Below are 23,236 nucleotides of genomic sequence, written 5' to 3'. Positions count from 1 at the left end.
TCCTTACCAAAAATACACTTGTTTATCTATCAGCAAACCGGAAATAGCTAAGAAAAGTCATAAAAATATTGAGAAACCTATAATTTTCTGGATACAGTCAAAATGACCGATAGCTGTAATTCTAGGTATGAACAATAATATTGCCGAAAATAATTATCTAAAATGACCAAAAAAAAAAAATATCATGTAATACTTGTAAGATTTTAGAAAAAGGTAAAAAAATATCAAAGATTTAAATAAAGCATTAAAAAAGTTATGTCCAATTAAAATGGAGATACAGTCAAAATGACCACAACCAGAATTCTAATGTTAAATGCAATGATATTACGGAACTTGCGGAATTAACAAATTCTCTAAAGAATTATGCAAGAGCATTTCAAAATAACAAGCCAATAATCTGTGGCTCAGAATAAGAGTTTGTTCTTGTAGCTACTTTGGGTTATGACTATTGCAAAAATGATACTAATTTAGCCACATGACTGAAATTTCTAAATTTATTAGTTTAACAAAGACTTTGTAAAACCTAATCATTACTGTTTTAATCATTTATCTAATATGCACTTCCTCAAAAGATGCAAAAGTTTAATACATATCATCACTGCTTTAAGAAGCATTACAATATTTTGCTCTTCGTAAACAATTCAAACAACAAAACTCAGTTAAATAATATGACTCCTTACATACAAGAATTTGCGGTGATGGTTATGCTACAAGACTTCAAACTTGTTAGAAGGTTCATTTAACAAAGGTCGAAAACTTTGGTAAAACATAAAATTAAAAGGTAAAATAAGAAACTAAATAAATGGTGAAAAGTTGATGCCAAATGTTGACCACGAACAAGTAGGAACAGTGACGTACAGATGCAAGAGAATCTCTTGGCGAAAAGCTCAAATCTTTACACTCGCAGTATAGCAAGTACGCACTGATACAGTACAGTGAACATAGATACTGCATGCAAATATACCACTACAAATTTATCCCTAAATGAGGTCAGTCGATGAATCCAAAATATGTTTTCTACAGTTTATGCCTCTCATTATGATTTGAATGCAAAAAGTCACAACAAAACAATCATATTTTGTTGTGTAGTGCATTAATGAAAGTTCAAAATTCTGAACATCAATTTGGGCAGGTACTTATGTGACACTGGATACCAGAGATCATTTATTTCAAGAGAATATGAGAAGAAATTAGGATATACCTAATGAAAGATTTCTACATCATATTTAGGAAAATTTAATTTTATAATTAATGAAAACTAAATAAGTTTATTATTCACTTTTTGCTTTCAAAGCGATATTAGAATATTAATACAGCATTTCCAATGGATAAGGTGACACATAATATCCCTATCCCTTTATCATCAATCATTTTCAAAAATAACCAGAAATTCAGTAGTTGATCTATTTATTTTACAAGTCACAAACAGCTGATTTTTTTGGGGGGGAGTGAATATATTTCTGCATATAATGATGAAAATTATCAAATGTGTCCTAAATAATTCATTAGCACTAAATTCAAACAGTATATTCAATTTATGAAATAATGCTTTTCATTCAGGTATATAGGACTAGTATCAAACAGATCATAAATTAGAGAATAAACACTATGATATTCTATATTACTTTGTAAAGGATGACTCAAAAAACTTAACTACAAAATTAAGAGTAGTTTTTGATAGAGTAGATAGAAGGGTACCCCTTGTATTATCACGAAGTTGTTGTTTCATATATCGCCAAGTGGTGGTTTATTTATGGTAGCCTGAGTAGTTGAATGTTATGGAAACCCTATTATGACATAATCGGTTGCATGATTGTTGTGAATTTGTAAGGGCTTGTCGTGCGTGTTGGTTGGGAAGTACATTGCTTGTTTTCTGGTTTAGACGGTAAAATGGCTGAATGTGGTAAGATTAATTTGAAACTTCTGTACGATTTGGAAAGAAAGAGGAAAAGAACATTACTTGACTAGTTAAATGAAGGTTTACTTAATAGCCATTATTAAGTGTCCAGTTTGTAGGAAGGAAATGCATATGGTCAGACGATACAGCAATACAGATGATTTTTTTACTCTTATTTTGTGAATTTATGTGCTGAAGCCAGTATACAGATTCTAGTTCAGATAATTTTAGGAAATTTTTAGATGCTGTTAAGGAGTTTTGTTTGACTGAAGATGTGTTAATTCGTAAATAAGGTAAGTAGATATTTCCTTTGTGTAGTGCAAAGATGAATTTCCTTTTTTATGTTATTTCATTGTTTGATTTAAAATGTAGTTTATTGAGATTATATATTTTTTTGGTGGCTGCTCGTTTGACATTTTAAGTGAATATAGTTCGATGTATACATGGACAAAGTCAAGAGAGTGTGCAATGCCAAGTTTGTGCAATTCTCTGATGTTTTTTAAGTGAAAATAGGTACATGAATACAGAGTTTGTGGAATTCTTTGGCTTGTTATTTTCACTTTGTGTAGCGATCTTTGTGCCAAAAATCTATTGTTTACTAAGATTTAAATTTCATAATATTGCAATAACAGCTGGGTATAGGAATAATGTACTGACAGATTAAAAATTCATAAAAAAGATTTAAGTCTTTCAGAAAATATTAAAGACAGCCAGCTCAGATAAACAAATATAAGTTCATTGTTTAAACAAGTATGGAACTGCTGCTGCTCCATATATTGCAAATTAAGTTTTGAGTCAATCAGCGACTAATGAAGGACTAACATTTTTTAAGGCAAAGAATGTAGTTTTAAGAGACTTTTATGAACTAAATGGCATTAAGAATTGTTACAACACTGATAGATGAATAGCAGAAAATGCTAAAAAAGAGTGGAATTGAGCTCCATAAATGATCAACAAATGAACCATAAACATTAAAAAATGCTACATTAACAAACTCGGACAGTAAAAATATTCATCATGTAATACAAAATAAAGTCATAAAAGTTCTGAGATTAGAATGGCATCTCGAAAATAATGAATTCAAATGCAATTTCAAAGTAATAGATTACCAAAGTGTTCCCACAAAAAGGATTATTCTGTCATTTGTATGAAAGCTTTTTATAATCCATTGGGGTGGGCAGCTCCTTCTGTAACTGTAGCTAAAATTATCTTTCAAAACTGCATAAATTACAGTTATCGTGGGATGTACCAGAAAAGATTGATCAAGAATGGAAACTTTTATGCCAGGAAGAACTAACTTTTGAATTTCATTCATATACCTATAAAAGTCTTATTTCCTGATTATTCTCAATGTGAACTTCATGTATTCTGCGACATGCACAAACAAGGCTACACAGGCATTATTTATGTCAAAACTTCTAACAGCTCTAAATATTAATGCAAAACTTTTAATAGCTTAAACTCATGTAGAGCCATTAAAAATTATCAAGATTCCAAGAGTGCATTTCCAAAATCCTGAATTATTTCATGCACAACTACTCTCTTATGAATGGTGATGGAATGCACCTTCTTAGTTAAAGTGCTGTGAGGTTCTCATGTCTAAATATATTTCCTATAAATGAAGCAAGTAGAGGTCAGAAACACACTAGTCTTACACTCCAAAAACTGTCTAATTGATTTACATTCTGGTGAGGAAATAGAAATGGGAAATTATAGTAAAGGCTGAAACTGTAAATAACTGGGTAATTTACATAATAATAACTGCACATATCTTTGAAGAATAATTTTCCTTCTCTTTACATATTTATTTTTTTTTTTTTTTCAACACGTTTCCTTTTCACTTTAATTTTTTGGGATTTAATTAGACTTCTGTTATTCTAAAAGACTAAATGCATTTAGAATGTATGGAAAAAGCTTCTAATTTTATTTCTTTAGTAATACAAGCATTCAGAAGAAATATGAAATATATATGGTAAAGTCTGGTCACAGAGCTGATGCAGCATAATTTTTAGAATTTAGAGCAGGCATTGGAAGCAGAATTTAGAAAGGCACCAAGCAGCAGAATTTAGGATACGCAGAGACTGCGTCAGGTGGCAAAATGCCTAGCGCCAGCTCTGTGTATGACGCATTAAAATATATTAGATGAATCTTTTGAATTGTCAGTTTTCAATTTCTTTATTAATAAAAAAATTCCTTTCTATAATGCCTGTCCATATGATAAAATTAGAAGTACTTTTGATATTTTCCAAACTTGTATCTAGTGAAAAGTAGAGAAAATAAAGGGAAGATAAAAATGTTAAGACAGCGATTCTAGAATCAGAAGTAAAAAATTCAACTATTATGTTTTCTTTGTTCTTACAGATGTTCACCAAAATGTAAGAAACTGCGTGTTACTACATGGAGACATTTTTCATTTTATCACATTTTTCTAGAATCCTTTAGAATCGCAGGTCTATAAATTTGCCTTAAAATCTTTCTAAACTTTCCAAACTTCAATGTCTAAAATCCTAAAAAAATATTAGCCCTACGAATTCTGTAACAGCAAAAAGGCAGAAATGTTTTAAAAAAAAAAACGGAGGAAAAAAGTGTGAAATTAATTTTATAGAGAAAACTGATGCATTTTCTAAGAATTCTGATCATTCTGAGAAATTGTAAAAATTCTTACCATGAACAAATTTAAAAGACATTTTTAATTAATTACATAGCTATTTTGCTTTTGCTAAAAACTATTTTGTAAACTGTGCTTTATAGCAATATTCCTTGCTTATTTTTCAGATTCAAAAAATTGTATAATATGTGGCCAAAATGGAACTTTATAATATGACAGTGAAAAATAAAAATGCTTTAATTTTATTTCTTAAATATAATTCCAATATATTACCATTATTTTAATGAAATTTATCAATGTTAGAATGTTTTAAAAAAATCGTCAAAAAATTTCTAGATTTCGGAATTAATATTTTCTATAGAAACCGATCTTATGATCGCCAAAATGTTGATAATCGCCAAATTTAGAACCGTTTAATAAAAGAATTCACATCCCCAAAAGAGGAAAGTTGTTTGAGGGATCTTCATTACAAAAAAAGAAATAATTTTGAAATGCTTATGATTAACTTCTTACTCAGAATCTCCAGTATCCCACCATTATTTATATTACAAATAGGAACAAATTATATCTCATAAACCCATTCAAAAAATAGCCAACAGACAGAAATTTCAGATGATTAAAATTAAGTACCTTCTGCCGATTTTGGCCAAAATTAAGGACTTTTAACAACCAAAAATCGATTCCAAAAACTTAAGGACTTTTAAGGACCGTACGAACCTTGAAAGACCCATATAATACATAGTTAAACAGGAAGAGACATGGTTCGAACCCCAAACTTTAGGGTCGTGAATGCGATATTTATTTGTCATCAGAAGGTAAACAGAAACCAGAATCACTTTTTGAAAAATCATTTACACGTAGCGATAATAAAAGAGTCGAAATAATGTTAATAAACTTAAAGGAAATAATGTTAATAAACTTCATAATTATAATTACAAAAATATTTCTAATGTATATGTATCTGGAGCAAAAAATCAAACATGTATTTTGTGTAAAACTAATCCAAACCACTCAATTCAAAATTGACCTAATTTTAAACGGCTTTCAGTAAATGAGCGTGTTGAAATTATTAAGCAAAATAACCTTTGTTTCAAATGTTTTTCTTCGGAGTGTAATGCAAAAAAGTGTAGAGTTGTTCCTGTGGGAAAGTTCATCATCCCATGACACATTTTTCTAATCAAAGTACAGCTCTTTCGAATGTAGAGAATGGTGGCGCCAAGCAAACTCAAAGTAATTCTTCTGTGTCAAGTCCAATGTATAAATCATCTGTGCTGTTACTCACTTGCAGTATATACATTAGCTCTGTTAATAAAACAAAGTTCAATAAAATGACACGAATTTTATGCGATAATGGCTCCGAAAGATATTGGTGTACGAAGCCCCTTGCAAATTGCTTAAAATTAAAATCAATTCGAAAGGAAAGGTTGTTAGTTTTCTTTTGGCTCAGGAAAGCTTACTGAGAAATTATATGTAGTAGCAGAATTAAAATTATCTAGTAGATACAACCCTAATCAAGGGTATTCAAATTGAACTGTTCTAAGTGAAGTTGTACAAAATATTATGTAGTTCCGCAGATTAGTCTTAGCCGACTGCTGTGACAGTTATAAAATCATTGAGATATTAATTGAGGCAGATTATTGAAGCCTCTTCTTTCGAAAAAATAAACCAGGAAATTACTTGTGCACCAACGATTTCCGGGTTTGCTTTACAGAGAAGTCAAGATGTTTACAAGCCAAATGCTAAGACTGCAGTTTCAGCGAATTTTTGTGTAGCTGCTTCAGATGTTCAGGTATTGTGGGATCTTGATGCTTTAGGAGTTAAAGAAAAAGTAGAGTTATATATAGTTGATAACACATTAATAGATGAATTTGAGAAAAATTTTAAATTCGTGAATGAGATATATGAAACTGATTTGTTATGGAAGTTTAGCTACGATGAATAAGGAAATAATTATTTTTTAGCTAAAAAGCCGTTTGATGAGTTAGGAAAAGATTTCTCTAAAAATGATCGGGTTGCTAATGAGTATAGGGAAATAATAAATTACCAAAAACAAAATGGAGTTATTGAGGAATGCGAGAGAGATGAGTATTTTATGCCTCATAGAGCAGTTGTTAAGAAAGATAAAGAAACAACCAAAGTTCATATAGTCCTTAACTGTACTTCAAAATCTAAAGGTAATCTTTCTTTAACCCTTTCAGGATGGGTGTTTCATATACGCATTCCCTAAGAATGTCTATTACAGCCGGGCGTCCCATCCACGCATCAGTAAAGATTGCATTCAGAGGACGGAATATACGCATTTTAAGGTGGAATGTTTTTCTGAAGGCCACTAGATGGCATCCTGTGTCCATTACTTTTGAAATGAACACAGTTTTAGGTTCCTGACCTTGAGTTTGATATATTCTGCTTGACTTTGGTATTTTACTCATCAGCTCTTCGAGGGTGGGGGTGGGCGGAGGAAAAACGTAAACAGAGGTGAGCTCTTTAAATCGCTGTGTGCTAACGAAAAAATTCTCGAATCTGATTTATATCCAATTCCTTTTTTTTATTCTATTTTTTTCTCTACTATGTACGGTCTTTTAGGGTTACTGTGCGGAGTTATTTTATGTTTTGCATTGCCTTTAGATATATTTCCGTTCCTTCTTTTTTATTTAGGAAAGCCTCACCTCCAGTCTATTATGGCGGGAAGGCACTATTTATCAGAGGAAGAATACCCTCGTATAGTTAGTGAACCATTTACTAACGCAAATGAGAATACTGATTGATTTTCTAAAGAGTTAAAAAGTTATACTTTTTCTAAGAGTTACAAAGTGATACTTCTCTGTGCTTCGAGATTTACAAAACGAGATTTACTCGTTTTCATTTTAAATTTTGTTACTTCTTACTGTAAATAGTCTTTATTGTGTTCTTTTTATTAATTTTAAACTTTATTGATGGATTTTATCAATTAAAACTTTGGAATAATTTGAATAGCGCTTATGAAAATTACTTTAGAAGATAAGCAATTTTTTAAATATATTTTCATGTAAAATAAAGAAAAAAAACGTTTTAAGGGCTAGTTTTAACATATATAAGAGCTCAAGTAATAATCTAAAATGATACCAAAAATTACAATGCTAGAAGCGAAACTTTTGTTTTCCTGATTTTTGTTATAAAATTAGGCTTAGCGATGCAAAACCTCCGTCCTGTACGGTGATTGCCTTCGATTCTCTTCCGTCCAGCACAAGCGTCTTAAACAAAGGTGCACCGTCGCGAAAAGGTTAAACAATTATCTGAAAATTAGCTCAAATTTAAATTCAAATATTCTTGATGTGATTCTAAAATTTCGTAATTACAAGATAGTGTTTAATGATGATATAGAGAAGGCTTTCTTAATGATAAAAATTTCTGACAGAAATTTCTTTGGTATTCAGATAACCCTAGTAAAGAACATAAAATTATCAGAACGAAAAATATACCCTTTGGATGTAAAAGTTCCCCTTTCATTTTGAGTGCTACGATAAAGCATCATATAAAACAAATGTCAGAAAACTAAACCGATGTCATTTGAAAAGTTAATTTCATCACTTTATGTAGACAATTTATATCACGGTGGAGAGAGTGTGAAAGAATCATTTGAGTTGTTGCTGGATGCTGCATCAATATTAAAGAGTGGTGGATTTAATTTGAGGAAACTGAGGTCAAAAAGCAGAGAATTAAAAAAATTGTGGATAGGAAATGGACTTAGTAAGATAGCTGAAGTTCAACAGCTGTTGAATTGGAATCCTGATAGAGATGAGTTGTCATTGAAGGTGAAGGGTTTGGTGGATTCCTGGAAAACGTTGCGACGTACTAAAAGGTGCATTTTTACAGACAGCTACAAGAATCTTTGATCCTATTGGTTTGATTGCTGCATTTGTGAAAACGTATAAAGCTAGTGCTACAGAAAATTTGGGAGAGAGTATGTGATTGGGACGAAGAGTTGCCAGAGGACTTGCAGCAAAAGTGGATAACATGGTGTAAAAAAACTGGAAAATTAATAGACATCAATATTCCGAAATATTGCTTTCTGGATTGTGAGAACAAGCTAGCAGAAGTATGTGTGTTTTGCGATGCTTCACCAAGTGCTTACGGAACAGTTGTTTATTTTAGATATTGTGAGAATAATGGGAGTTACAGCATCCTTTATAATGTCGAAGAGTAGAGTGTCACCATTAAAGAAACTAATGCTGCCGCGGTTGGAGCTAATGGCCATGGTAACAGGTGCTAGAGTGGGAAATTACCTTAAGTGTTTTCAAGGATAAAATTGGAAGAATAGTATTTTGGAGTGATTCTTCTATTGGGTTGTATTGGGTGAAGGGAAGTGCGAAGAAATGGAAACAGTTTGTTGCCAACCGGGTTGTGGAAATTCAGGAAAGATCAATTCCAAGTGATTGGTACTATTGTTCGTCTGTCGATAATTCTGTAGATTTGCTTACTAGAGGAATCTTGGCTAAGAAGTTGGTACTTAATGAAAAATGGTGATCCGGTCCAATTTGGTTTCAGAAAGGTTTTGAGAGTTGGCCTAAACAGTGAGTTAGAGGGCTACCAAATGTAGACAGTGTGAAAATACTAAGAGAGCAAAGGAAAAATTCTGTCAAATGTTTCGTAGTTCAGTTGGAATTAGTTGAGTAGCTTTGGAACAAATTTTCAGCTTGGAGCAAGTTGCAGAGTGTTATCGCTTGGTGTTTAAAGTTTATAAGAAATGTTAGGGGGAATAGGATTTTGACTTCCGTCTTAGAAATAAGTGAACTAAAAGAAGCACATGATATTATAATCAAACTAGTCAAAGAACTGATTATAAAAGGAAATGGCTACTTTAGAGAAAGCGAGAGTGTTAAAGAAAAGTTCTTTAATTTTTCTAAATCCGTTCTTAGACAACAGTGGCATACAACGTGTAGGAGAACGCTTAAGAAATGCCAGCTTGACAGAGCCTGCGAAAAAACAAATAATATTGCCTAAGAATCATCCTGTTACAAAATTATTAGCGACATTTTATCATCTTAATTATATGCATGCAGGAATACAATTAGTTAACTCTGCGATGAAACAAAAGTATTGGATTATGGGAGCAAAAACTGAAATACACAGAGAAGTAAGAAAGTGCATTATCTGTGCCAGATTTTGCTCTGAGTTTTCGAAACAAATGATGGCTGACTTACCTTCTGCAAGAGTGAATCCCGGAAGACCGTTTTTTAGATCTGGAACTGACTTCTCGGGACCATTCTTGATCAGCCCTAGACCTGGTAGAGGACTTAAACCACTGAAAATGTACGTGTGTGTATTTGTATGCTTTAAAACAAAAGACATCCATTTAGAACTTGTTAGTGATCTTAATGCTCAGGCATATACTGCAGCTCTAAAACGATTCATCGGATGAGGAAAGCCAACTGAAATATTCAGTGATTGTGGAACGAACTTTATCGGTGCAAAGAATTACTTAAAAGCGTGTACAATAGAGGCACTTGGCACTTACTTGACCAACGAAGGCATTAAATGGACAATGAATATTCCACCAGCCCCTCATTTTGGAGGCCTATAGGAGGCTGCCATTAAATCGATGAAGTTTCACATGAGACGTATTATAAGATCGCAGATCCTCTCACAAAAAGAATTTTCAATGTGTCTAGTGGAGATTGAAGCCATATTTAACTCCCGTCCTTTAGTGGCTGCTTCTGAAGACACAAATGATTCTTCTGTCATTATACTAGGTCACTTTATTATAGGTTCCGAGTTAAAAAGTGTTCCTGAGCCTGATGTTACAAATGAGAAAATTCCCATCTGTGAAATTAGTCACACAGATTTCCCAATCGTTTTGGAAACTGTGGTCAAAAGACTACTTGACTGGTTTGCAAGTGCACAACAAGTGGAAACTTCCCAGTACCGATTTACGTGTGAATGACTTGGTGCTAATCAAGGATGAAAACTTGCCATCACTTGAGTGGAAGATGGCAAAAGTAATTTGCACGTATAAGGGAACTGACCAGAGAGTAAACCCAAATTAAAAACTGTGTCGGGTGAAATGAAAAGACCAATACATAAACTGGTCAGACTTCTTGTAAATCACCGATTGATTGATTTTTTTTTTCCCATGTTTTATACTTATATTTCTGGTTGAGCTGATGATTGGGTCATGGGTGTGTTATGACCTCCACTGCCCGACAAGAGATGGTGCTAGATAATCTTTCTAGTTTTTTCTGTATTATAGTATATGTATAGTGAGTAGGAATAAATGTCTTGTGCTCAATGGCGGCATTGATTTTTGAATGAGTGTGGAGTGCAATTTCCGCCCCCTTTTACAAAAGAGGTGAACAGAATTCATATAACAAAGAAAGCATGAAAAAAAAAAAAAAAAAAAAAAAAAGACAGTCCTGTATTGTGTGAATTATTCAATAAACCAGTCACAGCAAAATATTATGGTAGATTTCCACTTATGACTGAAGCTGGGTAATGATTGTCATTCTTCTGTTTAAGATTCAATACCGTAGCTTGTACAATACGTTTCATGTAGCCAATCTTAGGACTGCATCTTGAAGCAATAAAAAGGATTTATTTTTCAAAATATTATTATATTTATTTCAAATTATCTTTGTAAAACTATTTGCAAACAAAACAATACCATAGGATAATATAATAAGGAATATAAATACATACAAAATTTATACCATAAATTCAAAATATTCTTTTGAGTGCATTTTTTAACAAAAATTTATATTTATAAATTTTAATACATAATGCTAGCTGATGAAGATAATGGGAGTGCTCACACAATGTAACAAGTTTAATCAGTAAATTTCCCACTATATGGTAACTAACAGAGATATTATATGTCTGAGTATATGTTGTAAGAAAAAGCATAAAAGTACACATACAATAAGGAAGTGTTTTTTTTAGCAATAAATACTAGCAAAATATTAATAACCATGAAGCAAACTGCTTATGAGCCAATGTAGCCTGCTGATCTATTACTGACCAAGAATTTAGAGAGGGTGAAAAAATTCTTTCCCTTACTTTTCATCTACAGCAGATTCACACAGCTTTTGTTCCTGCAGCACACTCTCTATTTTCTCCCACAATTCATTTTCTAAAGCAGAAATATGATTAGTTAGACATGTAGTATAACAACACTCTGAAATTCACATTTATGTACATAACTATTTTACAAATATAAATAAATTATATTAATTATTATTATATAAATAAATAGACTTGCATGATTGTCATTCTTCTGTTTAAGATTCAATATCGTAACTTGTACAATACGTTTCATGTAGCCAATCTTAGGACTGGGCTAGATTTAAGCAATTAATCAAGGTACAGCTTAAGGCCTTAATGCTCCAAATTTTTTAAATTAACATTTCTCATATGCAGTTCTGACTCTGTGACAAAGATTAATTTTCTTTTCCTTATGGACACAGCAATCTTAAAATTCTCATTTGTAGCATCTATGCTTTGCACTAAAACTGATATTGGTACCAATACACCAAACCTGTGCATTCAGGTGAACTATCTAAAGACATTTGACGCTAGAAAGTTAAATGTTTGTAAATTTTTGGGAGGCAAAATGGTGCTCCGAAATACAGAAATGTATGTGTTCGTGCGTGTATCTATGTGTGCATATGCACATACATACATGCATATATATATTTTTGAATTAGGTCCTGATAACAGAAGAGTACCGGAAACATTTTTGATAAAGTAAATTTCAATACTCATATTTACAAATGTTGAAAATTTAACATGAAGTTATATTTGAAAATTAAATCTGATCTTTGATACAAAGGAGAAATTCTCTGCTGATGAAGAATCAATAGCAAAGGAGTACAGACTAGTCAAATATAGAAGCTTAGGATTTTTCAGGACCAAGACATAACAGATGCTGCGATTTTACAGGAACCTGTAAAACCACTGAAGAAATAATCATGCTGAAGGCGAAAAAATAAAAATGTAGACATACTGGAAAACAGCATATATCAAAAGTTGTGTTTAAGTTTGTAGAGACATTAGGTATTATTTGGAAGCAGAAGAAATGAAAAATGAGCAACGACTTTGCTGGGAATCGAACCACGGACCTCTGGAATAAGCACTGAGCGTGCAGACCACCACACCACGAAAGCATGCTAGGAAGGCGGGAAAAATACCTTATATACTCCCCCTTTTAAATTGCGACTGGGGTTTTTAGGGGACCCAATCGCCAAATCCTGGGTGTGGAGAATCCTCATCCAATACCCTTTTAGTTTGGGCACCACTGTAGAGACATTTGGAATTATTCGGAAGCAGGAGAAAAGAAAAATTAGCAATGCCTTCACCGGTAATCGAAACATGGATCTCTGGAATATGCGCCCAGCATGCAGATCACCACACCACAAAGGCATGCTAGAAAGGTGGGAGAAATACCATATAAGTTTATAGATTCGTGATAACGCTTTGAAAACACACACATAAAAACACTAAATAAGGGAAAAAGAAAGATTTTATTAGCAAAAAACTGAAATATTATCTAATGAATTGAATCATCATTTTAATTAAAACATACTTCAATTAGTCTTTGTTTAAATCAGAGTAAAATATTTTTTATGAACTTTCAATTAGTTCACTCGTACTGTGTGTCGCTATGGTCAAAAGTTTGTCATTCATTTTTAAACTACTTCCTGATAAGTTAATGAGCTCAAATTTTATGCATACACTGTTTGTGGATGACAATATAATGTGGTGAAGTGAATTTTCCAAAATATGATTTATATGTTTTTTTAATTTAATGCTGCAATGATTTTTTGCATACTTTATTTAACGAGCAAACTAAAAATCTCAAAATTTTACTGTTTACACTTTTGGAAAGAGAATAAGAAAAAATCTTTCTGTTAAACTAAGTATGACACACTTGATAAAATTTCTGATTTTTTTTTTTTTTAATTTTTGAAAAATGCTCCCTGCCCCCAAATATAATCACAACTGCTTCAAAACAAAGTTCAAAGATATAACGATATTATAGCCCTCCCTTTGCAACAAATAACTTCCAAAGATCCTATTGCAGAAGTTTTTTGCCATTTTGTAAATGCAGTTTTTCCTTCCCATCTTTATAAAAAGGCTATGACCAATAATTTATTTATGACCATATCCAATAATTATTTACAGTTCATTTCATCAATCTCAGAAAGCAACAGAGACTGAGGATTGCATAGCATTTCAAATTACTTGCAATGAAATCCTACCATGCAACTTTTAATGTTTTCCATTTCATACATTTATATACATTTATCTCAGCATTTCATTTTAAAAGTTCTTTTATTTTGAAAAATAGTAAATTCAAAGTGGAAAAATAATTTACTGAAGTGTTTATTGGAAAGATGAGATTAAATAACACTCTTTACAAAAGTCATTTACAATTTTATATTATGAATAATAAAAGTTGTACGGTTTATCCTAAGTTTTTAACAGTTTTCTTTTTAGTTAAAGCTACTTTCCTGTTGCTTCTAATTTCTGCTTGCAAATTTCCTGCCAGAGTGCATTTTTAGAATCGTGGTTAAATGCAAATGAAGGAAGAGCACTACTAAGTCGAAGTTCCACTGACTTCATTAGAGAGCCAGAGATTCTGACTAGTGTGCATTTACCTTTTGGCTTCACTCTCTTTAAGCTATTACTACACTCAGCCATATTTCAGGCCCTTGATAGCATTTAAGGGGCCAACTCCTGTAGAATTTTGATAGTTTTGGCTATCTTTTTAGTTCAGCATTAGCTAAGTTTGATTTTTTTTAGTACTCTTCAGTTCAAGCCCAAGTGGAGGCTGTTCTGTACGTCCTGAGAAAGGGCCATCTGTAAAACTTTATTTTGAGCAATAAAGGGTAATTAACCCTTCTCAAGTTTACGTGTTTTTCTCCTGAACTAAAGCGATTATTCGCTTACCAGTTCTCAAGGTTCCACATACATAGCTATAAATTCTAGGTTGCAAACTTATAAAGTATTCGTACATAATTACACTGTCAAAAGTATACCAACATAACCCCACTCTTTTGTTATTTGTAATATAAAATTTTAGGTGAATTTTGTAAAGAGAATTATTTAATCTACTGTTCCCATTAAATTATATAATGAATTATTTTTCTTCTTTTAGTTCATTATTTTATTAGTCGGACTATTATGTATAATTCCATTAAAGTCGAATATATGAGAGTTGCTATTTATATTTCTGGCCTTGGGAACAACAGTAATTGTTGCTATGAGATCGAAGAGAATTCCAATAAAAAATCTGACATTTTTAACCATAACTTCTTCAGAACATTTTGCCATTTTAGCTTGATTTGTGTTGTTTACAAACTGAAAAATTCACCTTGGGCAAAAAATGGAATTGACCCATGAACATTTTCTACAATACTAAACGTGGATTATCAAGACGAGTTATGAAAAAAAGAGTGCTTTGATGAACTTAATTTTTTATACAGCAATAAAACACCATCCAACTGCCCTGTAAAAATTTGGTATAATGAATTCACTCATGCTCTATGTTCGCACCAGGACGAATTCGGTGAAGCTTGTCCAAAATCGGTTGTTGTGCCAGAAAATATAAATGCTGTGCATGAATTGATAAAACAAGATTGAGCCCAAAACGAAACAGCAGTCAACTGTATGGGTCTTCCAAGACGAGTTACATCCAACAAAAATTGCTCACAGAAGAAGCACATCGAAGCAAATAGTTGCCTGTTTTTTCGGCATTGCTGGTCACATTGTGACAGTAGCATTACAGTAACACAGGATGATCACTTCTGAATGGTACATCCCCATTTGTTTGCCAGAAGTCATCAAAGAATATATATATATATAAGAAGAAGAGGTGAGATCTTATATATAAAAGAAGAAGGGGTGAGATCTTCATCATGACAATCTGAGCTCCCACACATCGGCTCAAACAAAAGAATTTTTCACAAACCAAAACATTGAACTGATGGGTCATCCGCCGTACATCCCTGATTTGGCACCCAATGACTTTTTTTATGAACTCGGATCAAAAACAAATTATGTGGTCAGAGATTTGCAACACCTGAAGAAGTGGTTAATTCATTCAAAATGCATGTTTTGAAGTTATCTCAATCGGAGTGGAAAAAGTGCTTTGAAAATTGTTTCAAATGCAGCAAATGTGTATAGATCTTCACAGAATATTATGACAAACCATAAAACCAATTTCAATCATAATCTTTTTTTGTTTTGTTTTGTTATTGGGCCAGAAATATAAATAGCAACCCTCATATCTGGCTGTTAAGAAAGTTTTCCGCCAAGAAACATTCTTAATAAAGTTAGGAAAAGAACACGAAAGCTGCATATTTAGCGCAGCTACCCAAATTTATAATTCTCTGTCAACGTTTTGGTAGTTTTTCAAAGCATTTGGCATAGAAGCTTGGTAGTTGTGAGAAAAAAACAGATCAACCTTATTTCGGATGTCCTGTGCAGAATGGAAGATAGCACGAGCAAGACATAGCTGCAGGTGTGAAAAAAGGTAGAAGTATGAAGGAGTGATGTCAGGACTATATGGCGGGAGTGGCAAAAGATTCCATTCTAGTGCATACAAAGCTCAGCCGGTAAATGCAGAGGCACATGGTCTTGCATTCTCTTCATGGAATATTACCTCTTTGTGACGGAACTCAGTTCGACACCGTGTTGATGCAAATAAACACAGACTAGCAACTTACTGTAGATCTTACTGTTGAGGGTTTTACCTTTTCCCAGATACTCTTTGTGGATAATGCTGTGGCAATCCCACCAGATACAAAGAATGGTCCACTTGTTAGTCGCACTGTGCTTTGCGATACTGTCGACGGACTGACCGGGCACAGACCAGCCCTATTTTCGGCTTGTGTTGTTGAAGTAAATCCATGTTTCATCACAAGTCATAATCCGATCTAGAATTTTATTCTTGAGTTGATATTCGAGTGGAGGCTCGAACACATCTGTCCTTATCTGCTTGAGTCAGCTCATGCGGCACACAGTGATTGAAGTGATTGAAGTTTTACGTCAAGTTTATGCGATGCATAGTGCGACTAATGGCATGGACTATATGACCATGGAGCGTCTAATTCCTTAGTAACTCTCCAGTGGTTGCATATTGATGTTCTTACGCAAGTTCTCGCAGATGGGCCTCATCAACATTAGTATGCTGGCCAGAGCGCTCTGCTTCTGGAATGTCACAGTCCTTGTTTTTGAACTTTCGTACCAAACCTTCACAGTGTCATATGACACATTAGTACCTAAAGCTATACACATGATTTGGTGAATAACTAAAATATTTAGTAAAAAAGACCTCATTTTTTCCCTCATTTCGTGTTGTTGCAAATTCAGGTATACCTCTTTCCTCTTCAAGTAACTAAACAACCCATGATGAACCATAGTGTTCTGTAGAATTTCAGCAGGTTGTTCTACACTTGGCCTTAGTCTTCCAAATAATGACCTTTTAAGTTTGGAAAGTCTTTCTTCAGATATTTTAGCTATCTGAGATCTGGTCACCCTCTCTTTTAAGTGCCTGTTTGCTTAATATATGAATATTTTGTTGTTCTGATTAGATGAATGGCCGATCTTAATCTTAAGGTACTGATAAAATTTGTAATGTCTGGATATCTGTACATCGTGTAAATTCCTGCATCGGTTCTTCTTTTCCAGATGCTATCTACTTAAATACCTCTAACAAAGCTTCTCAAAATGTTTTTCTCAAAAACTCCAAGCATTTATCCTTTTCAGTCAATGTGATAAAACATGACAAAACAGGTCTCATTAAGCATTTGTAAATTGCCAGTTTAATTGTTCTTTTGATATAGTTTGATTTCAGATACTTTTAACCAAAGAAGCATCGGTTAGCAAGTGTAACTCAGTTACACATTTTAGGACAGATATTGTTCTTTACACAATAAGTCAAACACTCAACACTTCAAATTTATATTTTTCAATTTCTAAGAAAGAATTATTAAATTTTGACTTTGTGCTGGCATATGTTAGTTGGGTATATCTCTATATTACATAGAATTAATACATGATCATACAGTATTACTGGAATAATTGCTTTACTGTGTTTTAATTTGTGAAATTATGTTTATATAACCATTGGAATTATGTAAACAACTTTAGCAGAAACAGAGATACCATTTTTTGAAATCTACCCAGTTCAACAATGTTTGGCAAAATAGCTTCACATACAAAAGAGCATTTAACTACTCTAGAATTTTCAGTTTGAAAGATAAAGGACTAATTTAAAGGGATTAATGAGAAAATTTCATAAATACTCATCTTTTCCACTCACAGAAATTTCGAAAGACCAAGAATTGCTAGAAGTACAGTTCAGTTCAGCAATGAATGAAAACAATATGTCAAGACTTTACCATATTCTGAATTAAAACAATATCACTTGTCAAATCACTTTCCCCTATACATTCTTTAATTACAGATAACAATTATCATTAATCAAATGAGGTCACTGACTCAACTCATTTTTAAAAAGGGTTCCTCAGAAAAGTGCAGCATAAATTATAAATTTCACTGTAATGCTAAATAATAGCAGAACTTGCATATTCACCACCAAGGATGACCACTGTCCTGACCTTGTCAAGGAAAGTCTTTTAGTGTTTTATTTCTCATCCCAGCAAATTCTGGTTCTAATGGTAATTATACGTGGGCAAACAAGGCCTAATTCTTATATAAATACAGATAATACATAAATTTGAGAACTGTTACAGGACAAGAATTTAAGTACCTGTGCAGGCAAGCCTCCACTTTATTTACGCATCATTTTTGTTAATCGTGACCGTATGAAGACAACGCTTGAAGGGATTTATACAAATAGTTTCTCCCTCTCTTCTGCAGCTGGAGTTTGGAGGTGAAGGACGAATCTTCTAGCCTGCTCCTTCCCTGCCAATGCTGATGTGCCATTTTTTCTTCTTTTAATGCTGCCTGGAAAGGCCATGCAATTTTTTGTGAGACTAATTCAACTTGCGGGAGAATCGTAAGATAAGTGAGACTCCAAATTCATATAAGATTGCTGCTGTTAAGTATTTTTACTGTCTAGCAAGATAGACAAAAGATGTCTTCACTTGTGCATCCTTGTTCATCGACCTCATAGATCCTCGTATAATTTCACTGTGCACGTGTTTTCTCTATTGTTCGAAAAAATAAGTTGGCTTTGTCATTCTGGGTAAGTTCTTAATTATATATTTCCTTTCTAGATCTCACATTTATCTGTATCTATGGGTTATTGCGGCCATTACATAATCTTAGTATTAACTGACGATTTGAGAACTTAAATACTTTAACATTCAACTCTCATTACACTTAATCTTACTAAAGTACCTTACATTGTATCTACTTTGCCAGGTATATTAATCAAGACACCAATATATATTAAAATAGTAATAAAGATGACATTAGAAAAATAAAACAAGCAATAATAAGAAGAATAAAAATAATGTAATATATCTCCAGCATATTATGTTTGAAATTGACTCCAATGTCTATACACAATCAGTAAGGTAAAATAAACTATTAAGTACAATACATAAGTCATGTGGAAAATGTGTTTGAAACATGTATCCATATAATACTATGCATTTCCTCCTGCACAGTAACTGATTACTTTATCTACTTTTCTTTGTACCACCTTTATTGTTGTAATGGTGTTGGCCCATCATGGCCAGCACTGATCAGCAGGGGTACGTAGATGTTGGTTAAGTGTGCCGTTGCAATTGAAGAGTAGTGGTCTGACTCCCCTATCTCCCCCCAACGACACAGATCAGTGTCACGCAGATGGAAGCACTTCAGATACACCAGAAAAGGCCCGTGCCCTGTGAAATATTGTGTTAGGTATCCATTAGAAATTTTTAATTCACAGCTCACCTTGGGAAAAAATTTAAATGTTTTTCCTGCGGTATGATTTTCCCAATGCAACTGTCACTGCACAAATAACTTTTTCGCTGTTCTGTTTTTGAGAAAAGAGATTGGAAATTTAATTGCTTGCTCCTTGAAGTTGGAGTTGTTAGCCGCTGTTTTAGCTAGCCTGTCAGCTTCCTCATCATTACCTGTAATATCAACAGGGCTGAGACCCAGTTAAGATGTCGACTGTTTACTACTGAAAGTTGTAGAAGCAGTTTTCTGATATATATTACTTGGTCACTGCTTCTATTCCAGCTTTTAACTGCTGCGAGGCTGGAGTGTGAATCTATATGAATTTTTGTGGTACCAGTTTGATGATTGTTAGATGCATACAAGATGGTACCAATTCTGCCTGGAAGACTGTGTTGTTACCGTTTAATCATTTCCACCAGGAATAGGTCTTTCTTCCATAACATAGAAGGCACTGCCAGTACCTCTTTAGGTTTGGGAACTGTCTGTGTACATAGAGATAATTTTCTCGATTAAGGATGTGTACGTTGTGTGGGTATAATCGGTCAAATCTACATGTGCTGGATGTCATATTAACTTTTGATAGTGTCTGGATTTATAGTCCGAGTGAATGAGACTAAGTCCCCATAACTCTGTATCAATTAAATGCTGGAGAGCTAGGGTTACTTTTTTCCCTTTCCGCTACCAGAGGGAATCCTGCAAGCACCTGGAGAGCTGAAGTAGGCATGGTTCTATAACCTTTGCAGATCTGGTCAGTCTCATTTTTTTTATCACACGGCCGGTTTGTGCTGGCTAGGAGGATAGGGTTGTGCCCTTATAATAATAACTCTTGAAGATTAGTAGAAGTTGTATCCTCTGTATGGTCAGGAGTTGGTGTAACTGCAACCTTCATGAAAATGAAGGTTTTTCTTTTACTAATACCACTGCCATAAAAAATGTCACTAAATGGTCCTAAAGTTTGGCAATTGGCGCAATCTTTTCGCGATTTCTCGCTAAATTTGGTGACAAAAATTAGTCGCCACAAATGTCACCAGCTAGGCGATATCTCTGTAATTTAGAGAGATGACCATTTACTCAATGTTAAATAGACTTGTATACCTACTTTTCTGGCAAAGCATCACTTCTTTAGATTTTCATATACAAGAAAAATACAATTTCACATGTAATTTCACTAGAATTATTAACATATGTACAAATTTCATAACTCTAAAAATGTTTGACTGAACATTCTTGGCTACTGCAACTTGATTCACTTATAGAATTTGTATCAAAATTAGTAACTTTAAACACAGCTTGTAAAGGAGCTGGATACTAAACTCTAAATTGCTATAGATGATATATTTACCCCCCTTGAGGACCAGCACCCTAAAAACGAATTGAAGCTGTGGAACTGAAGCCCCTGAAATGGAACGACGCCACTGGCAAATGCATTTTTAGCTGTAAAGCCCTTTTACAAAAAAATTCATAGAAAATCAGCATTTTAATGTAATGACCTCAATACTTGAAATTACTTAATATACTAGTTTTTAATATGTATTAATATAAAGAATATCACATTAATAGAAATAAATGAAGAATGCAAAAACTAAAATTATAACTATAAGCATGAAATCAATACTATACACATAAAAACAAAATTACAAATATGAAATGTAAAAGAAAATTAAGCAATAATTACCTTTTGGTAATTAAGGTCCAATTTAATAATTCTGCTGTGTGTGGAATAATTGAAAACAAGAATGTATACACAGAACAATGACGGCTTTTTTCGCCGAGCATATGCTGATCAAGATGGATGCATTAAGCACCGGGAAACCTGATATCTTTCCTCTTCTGTAATAATGCTCTAAAGTGACTTTTTAATTAACTATGAAAGTCTATGTTAAGTTTTAAAATAAATATAAAAAAGGACAACTGGTCTGATCTTTTTCATGACGGAAGTTCGGCGACGTTATACCCACTATAGTCGGCCTGATGTCATCCTCCCAACAAACAAACAAACAAACAAAAAAAAAAAAAAAAAAAAGAGGAAACAATGAACTAGACGCATTTCCCCAGATTCTAAAAACGTAAAATGCAAATGATATAAACAAAGACCAAATTCAAAGACAACAAAAGAATGAAATTCATAACAAAATAAACAAACCCGCCGAATGTCCCTTTAACTTAAAGAGCTATGATTTTGCTTACACCAATAAATTTATCAAAACCAGAAGCACAAAACAGAAACTGATGCTCATACATGAGGGTAAAAAGCCACATGACTTAACCAATGTGAAAATCTTTACCATTTAGCACCATCTTTTAATAATTCAAAATATTTATATTTCATTTAATAATTCAAAAATATTGCTCTGTTTTTAAGTTATGTATATGCAACCCTGGGGTGAAGAGTTTGATCGAAGCCCTTCACGTATAAGCGATGCAGAGCTAATAAGAGTGGAATCATTGCGTCGCGCATACACGGCAGTTAAACCCATTCCCACACTTTCATTAAATTTGGCTTCTAAAATATTTTGATTTAAATAAACATGCTCAGTAGCATGATATATTTAAATTTTTGACTAATAAATGAACTACCACAAGATATAAGTTGAAAATTGTTTCCGATTCTTTCTTATTTTTAGCATTTTTGTTGCACTATTAGTTACAAAATTAAGAATGTTGCATTTAAATTATTTGCTTTCAACTTCTTTAATGGATCGACAATAAGGCTGTTTATTTAAGTTAAGTGTTCTGCCATCTCTGATTCTGGCATTACATAGACCACCTGGACCACAGAGACTCATATAATAGTGTAGGCGGGAGGCCTACCTTATATGAGTTGTGATGTTGCATCAAAAAGCCCCTAAAAGGTAGTCCTCAGCGCATACTAATGAACTGTGTGCAATGAGTTCTCCCTCTACTCAACAATAAGTAAATTTTCACATATATGTAGTACAGTCAAAAGTCGTTAATCCGGACTCGTCGGGACTTCAGCAATTCCGAATTATCGATTTTTCCGGATTATAGATCATCAGTTTAAATCTGGTAAGATGGCATGCAGAAATTACAAAATTAAAAATATTAAACCGTAATTTATGAAATAAAGAACAATTATGATCTAAAAGGTATCAAAATTTACAAAAAAAAAAAAAAAAAAAAAAAAAGCTTAATATTTATTTGTTTACTTTATTAAACATTTCTTTCAATGTAAGTTGTTTAAGTTGCTTCGTTTTTTATGTGATAATACATTCTCTTTAATTCTATAAACAGACATAATTTCTTGTTCAGTTACAAAGTTCCGCTGTTCAAGTCCTATAATTGCTGTGTCGAGAATACCGACTAATTTGTCAATCGAAATTTTTTCGCTTTCAATAACCTCTGTCACTTTCTTCGCTATCGGAAGCGAATTATAATGAGGAGGAATTTGATTTAAATCATACCAAAGACGGAGTACATTGAGATGAAATACTACATTTAGTAAGGAATTATAAACCAAATAAAATAAAATCATCTGCCCTGAAGATAAGGATAGTGCTGACAGATCAACTTCCAATTCATTGCGCGCCGCAGCGTTAAAGATAAACAAAGTTTAGATAAACAAAGGATATGCCTTTATCCATTTTTTGCAGCAATTCCCCTTTTTGTTTAATGGACTTCGAAACATACTTTCGCTTTGTAGATCCTTTGCATATTAGTAAATATATATCAGAAATTCTATTTGACGTAATCGAAAGTTCAAGCTTACTTTTATAAAATTGCTCTAACATTCTGCAAAAAATAATAAGCCGAATCCAATTCGAAGATTAAGGAACAACGCAATCTGCAACATTAACTGAATTAGATAATTTTAGCTTAGC

General features: G+C 33.0%; 1 protein-coding gene across 2 annotated transcripts in view; it reads right to left on the bottom strand.

Moving 5' to 3' along the window:
- The window catches only part of LOC118194531 (uncharacterized), a 176,751-nt gene that overhangs the window by 106,973 nt on the left and 46,542 nt on the right, over positions 1–23,236 (bottom strand). For both annotated transcript variants that reach the window (XM_085814969.1, XM_085814968.1), the window contains exon 4: positions 11,535–11,607. In XM_085814969.1, the coding sequence (XP_085671095.1) occupies positions 11,535–11,607 (73 nt within the window). The remainder of the gene's footprint in view (positions 1–11,534; positions 11,608–23,236) is intronic.

This window comes from Stegodyphus dumicola, chromosome 4 (assembly GCF_044657685.1).
Source record: "Stegodyphus dumicola isolate Sdum_Otavi_A_Nest chromosome 4, ASM4465768v1".
Classification (NCBI taxonomy): Eukaryota; Metazoa; Arthropoda; class Arachnida; order Araneae; family Eresidae; genus Stegodyphus; species Stegodyphus dumicola.
Note: the sequence above shows the minus strand (reverse complement) of the source record. Positions and strands in the feature narration are given on the sequence as shown.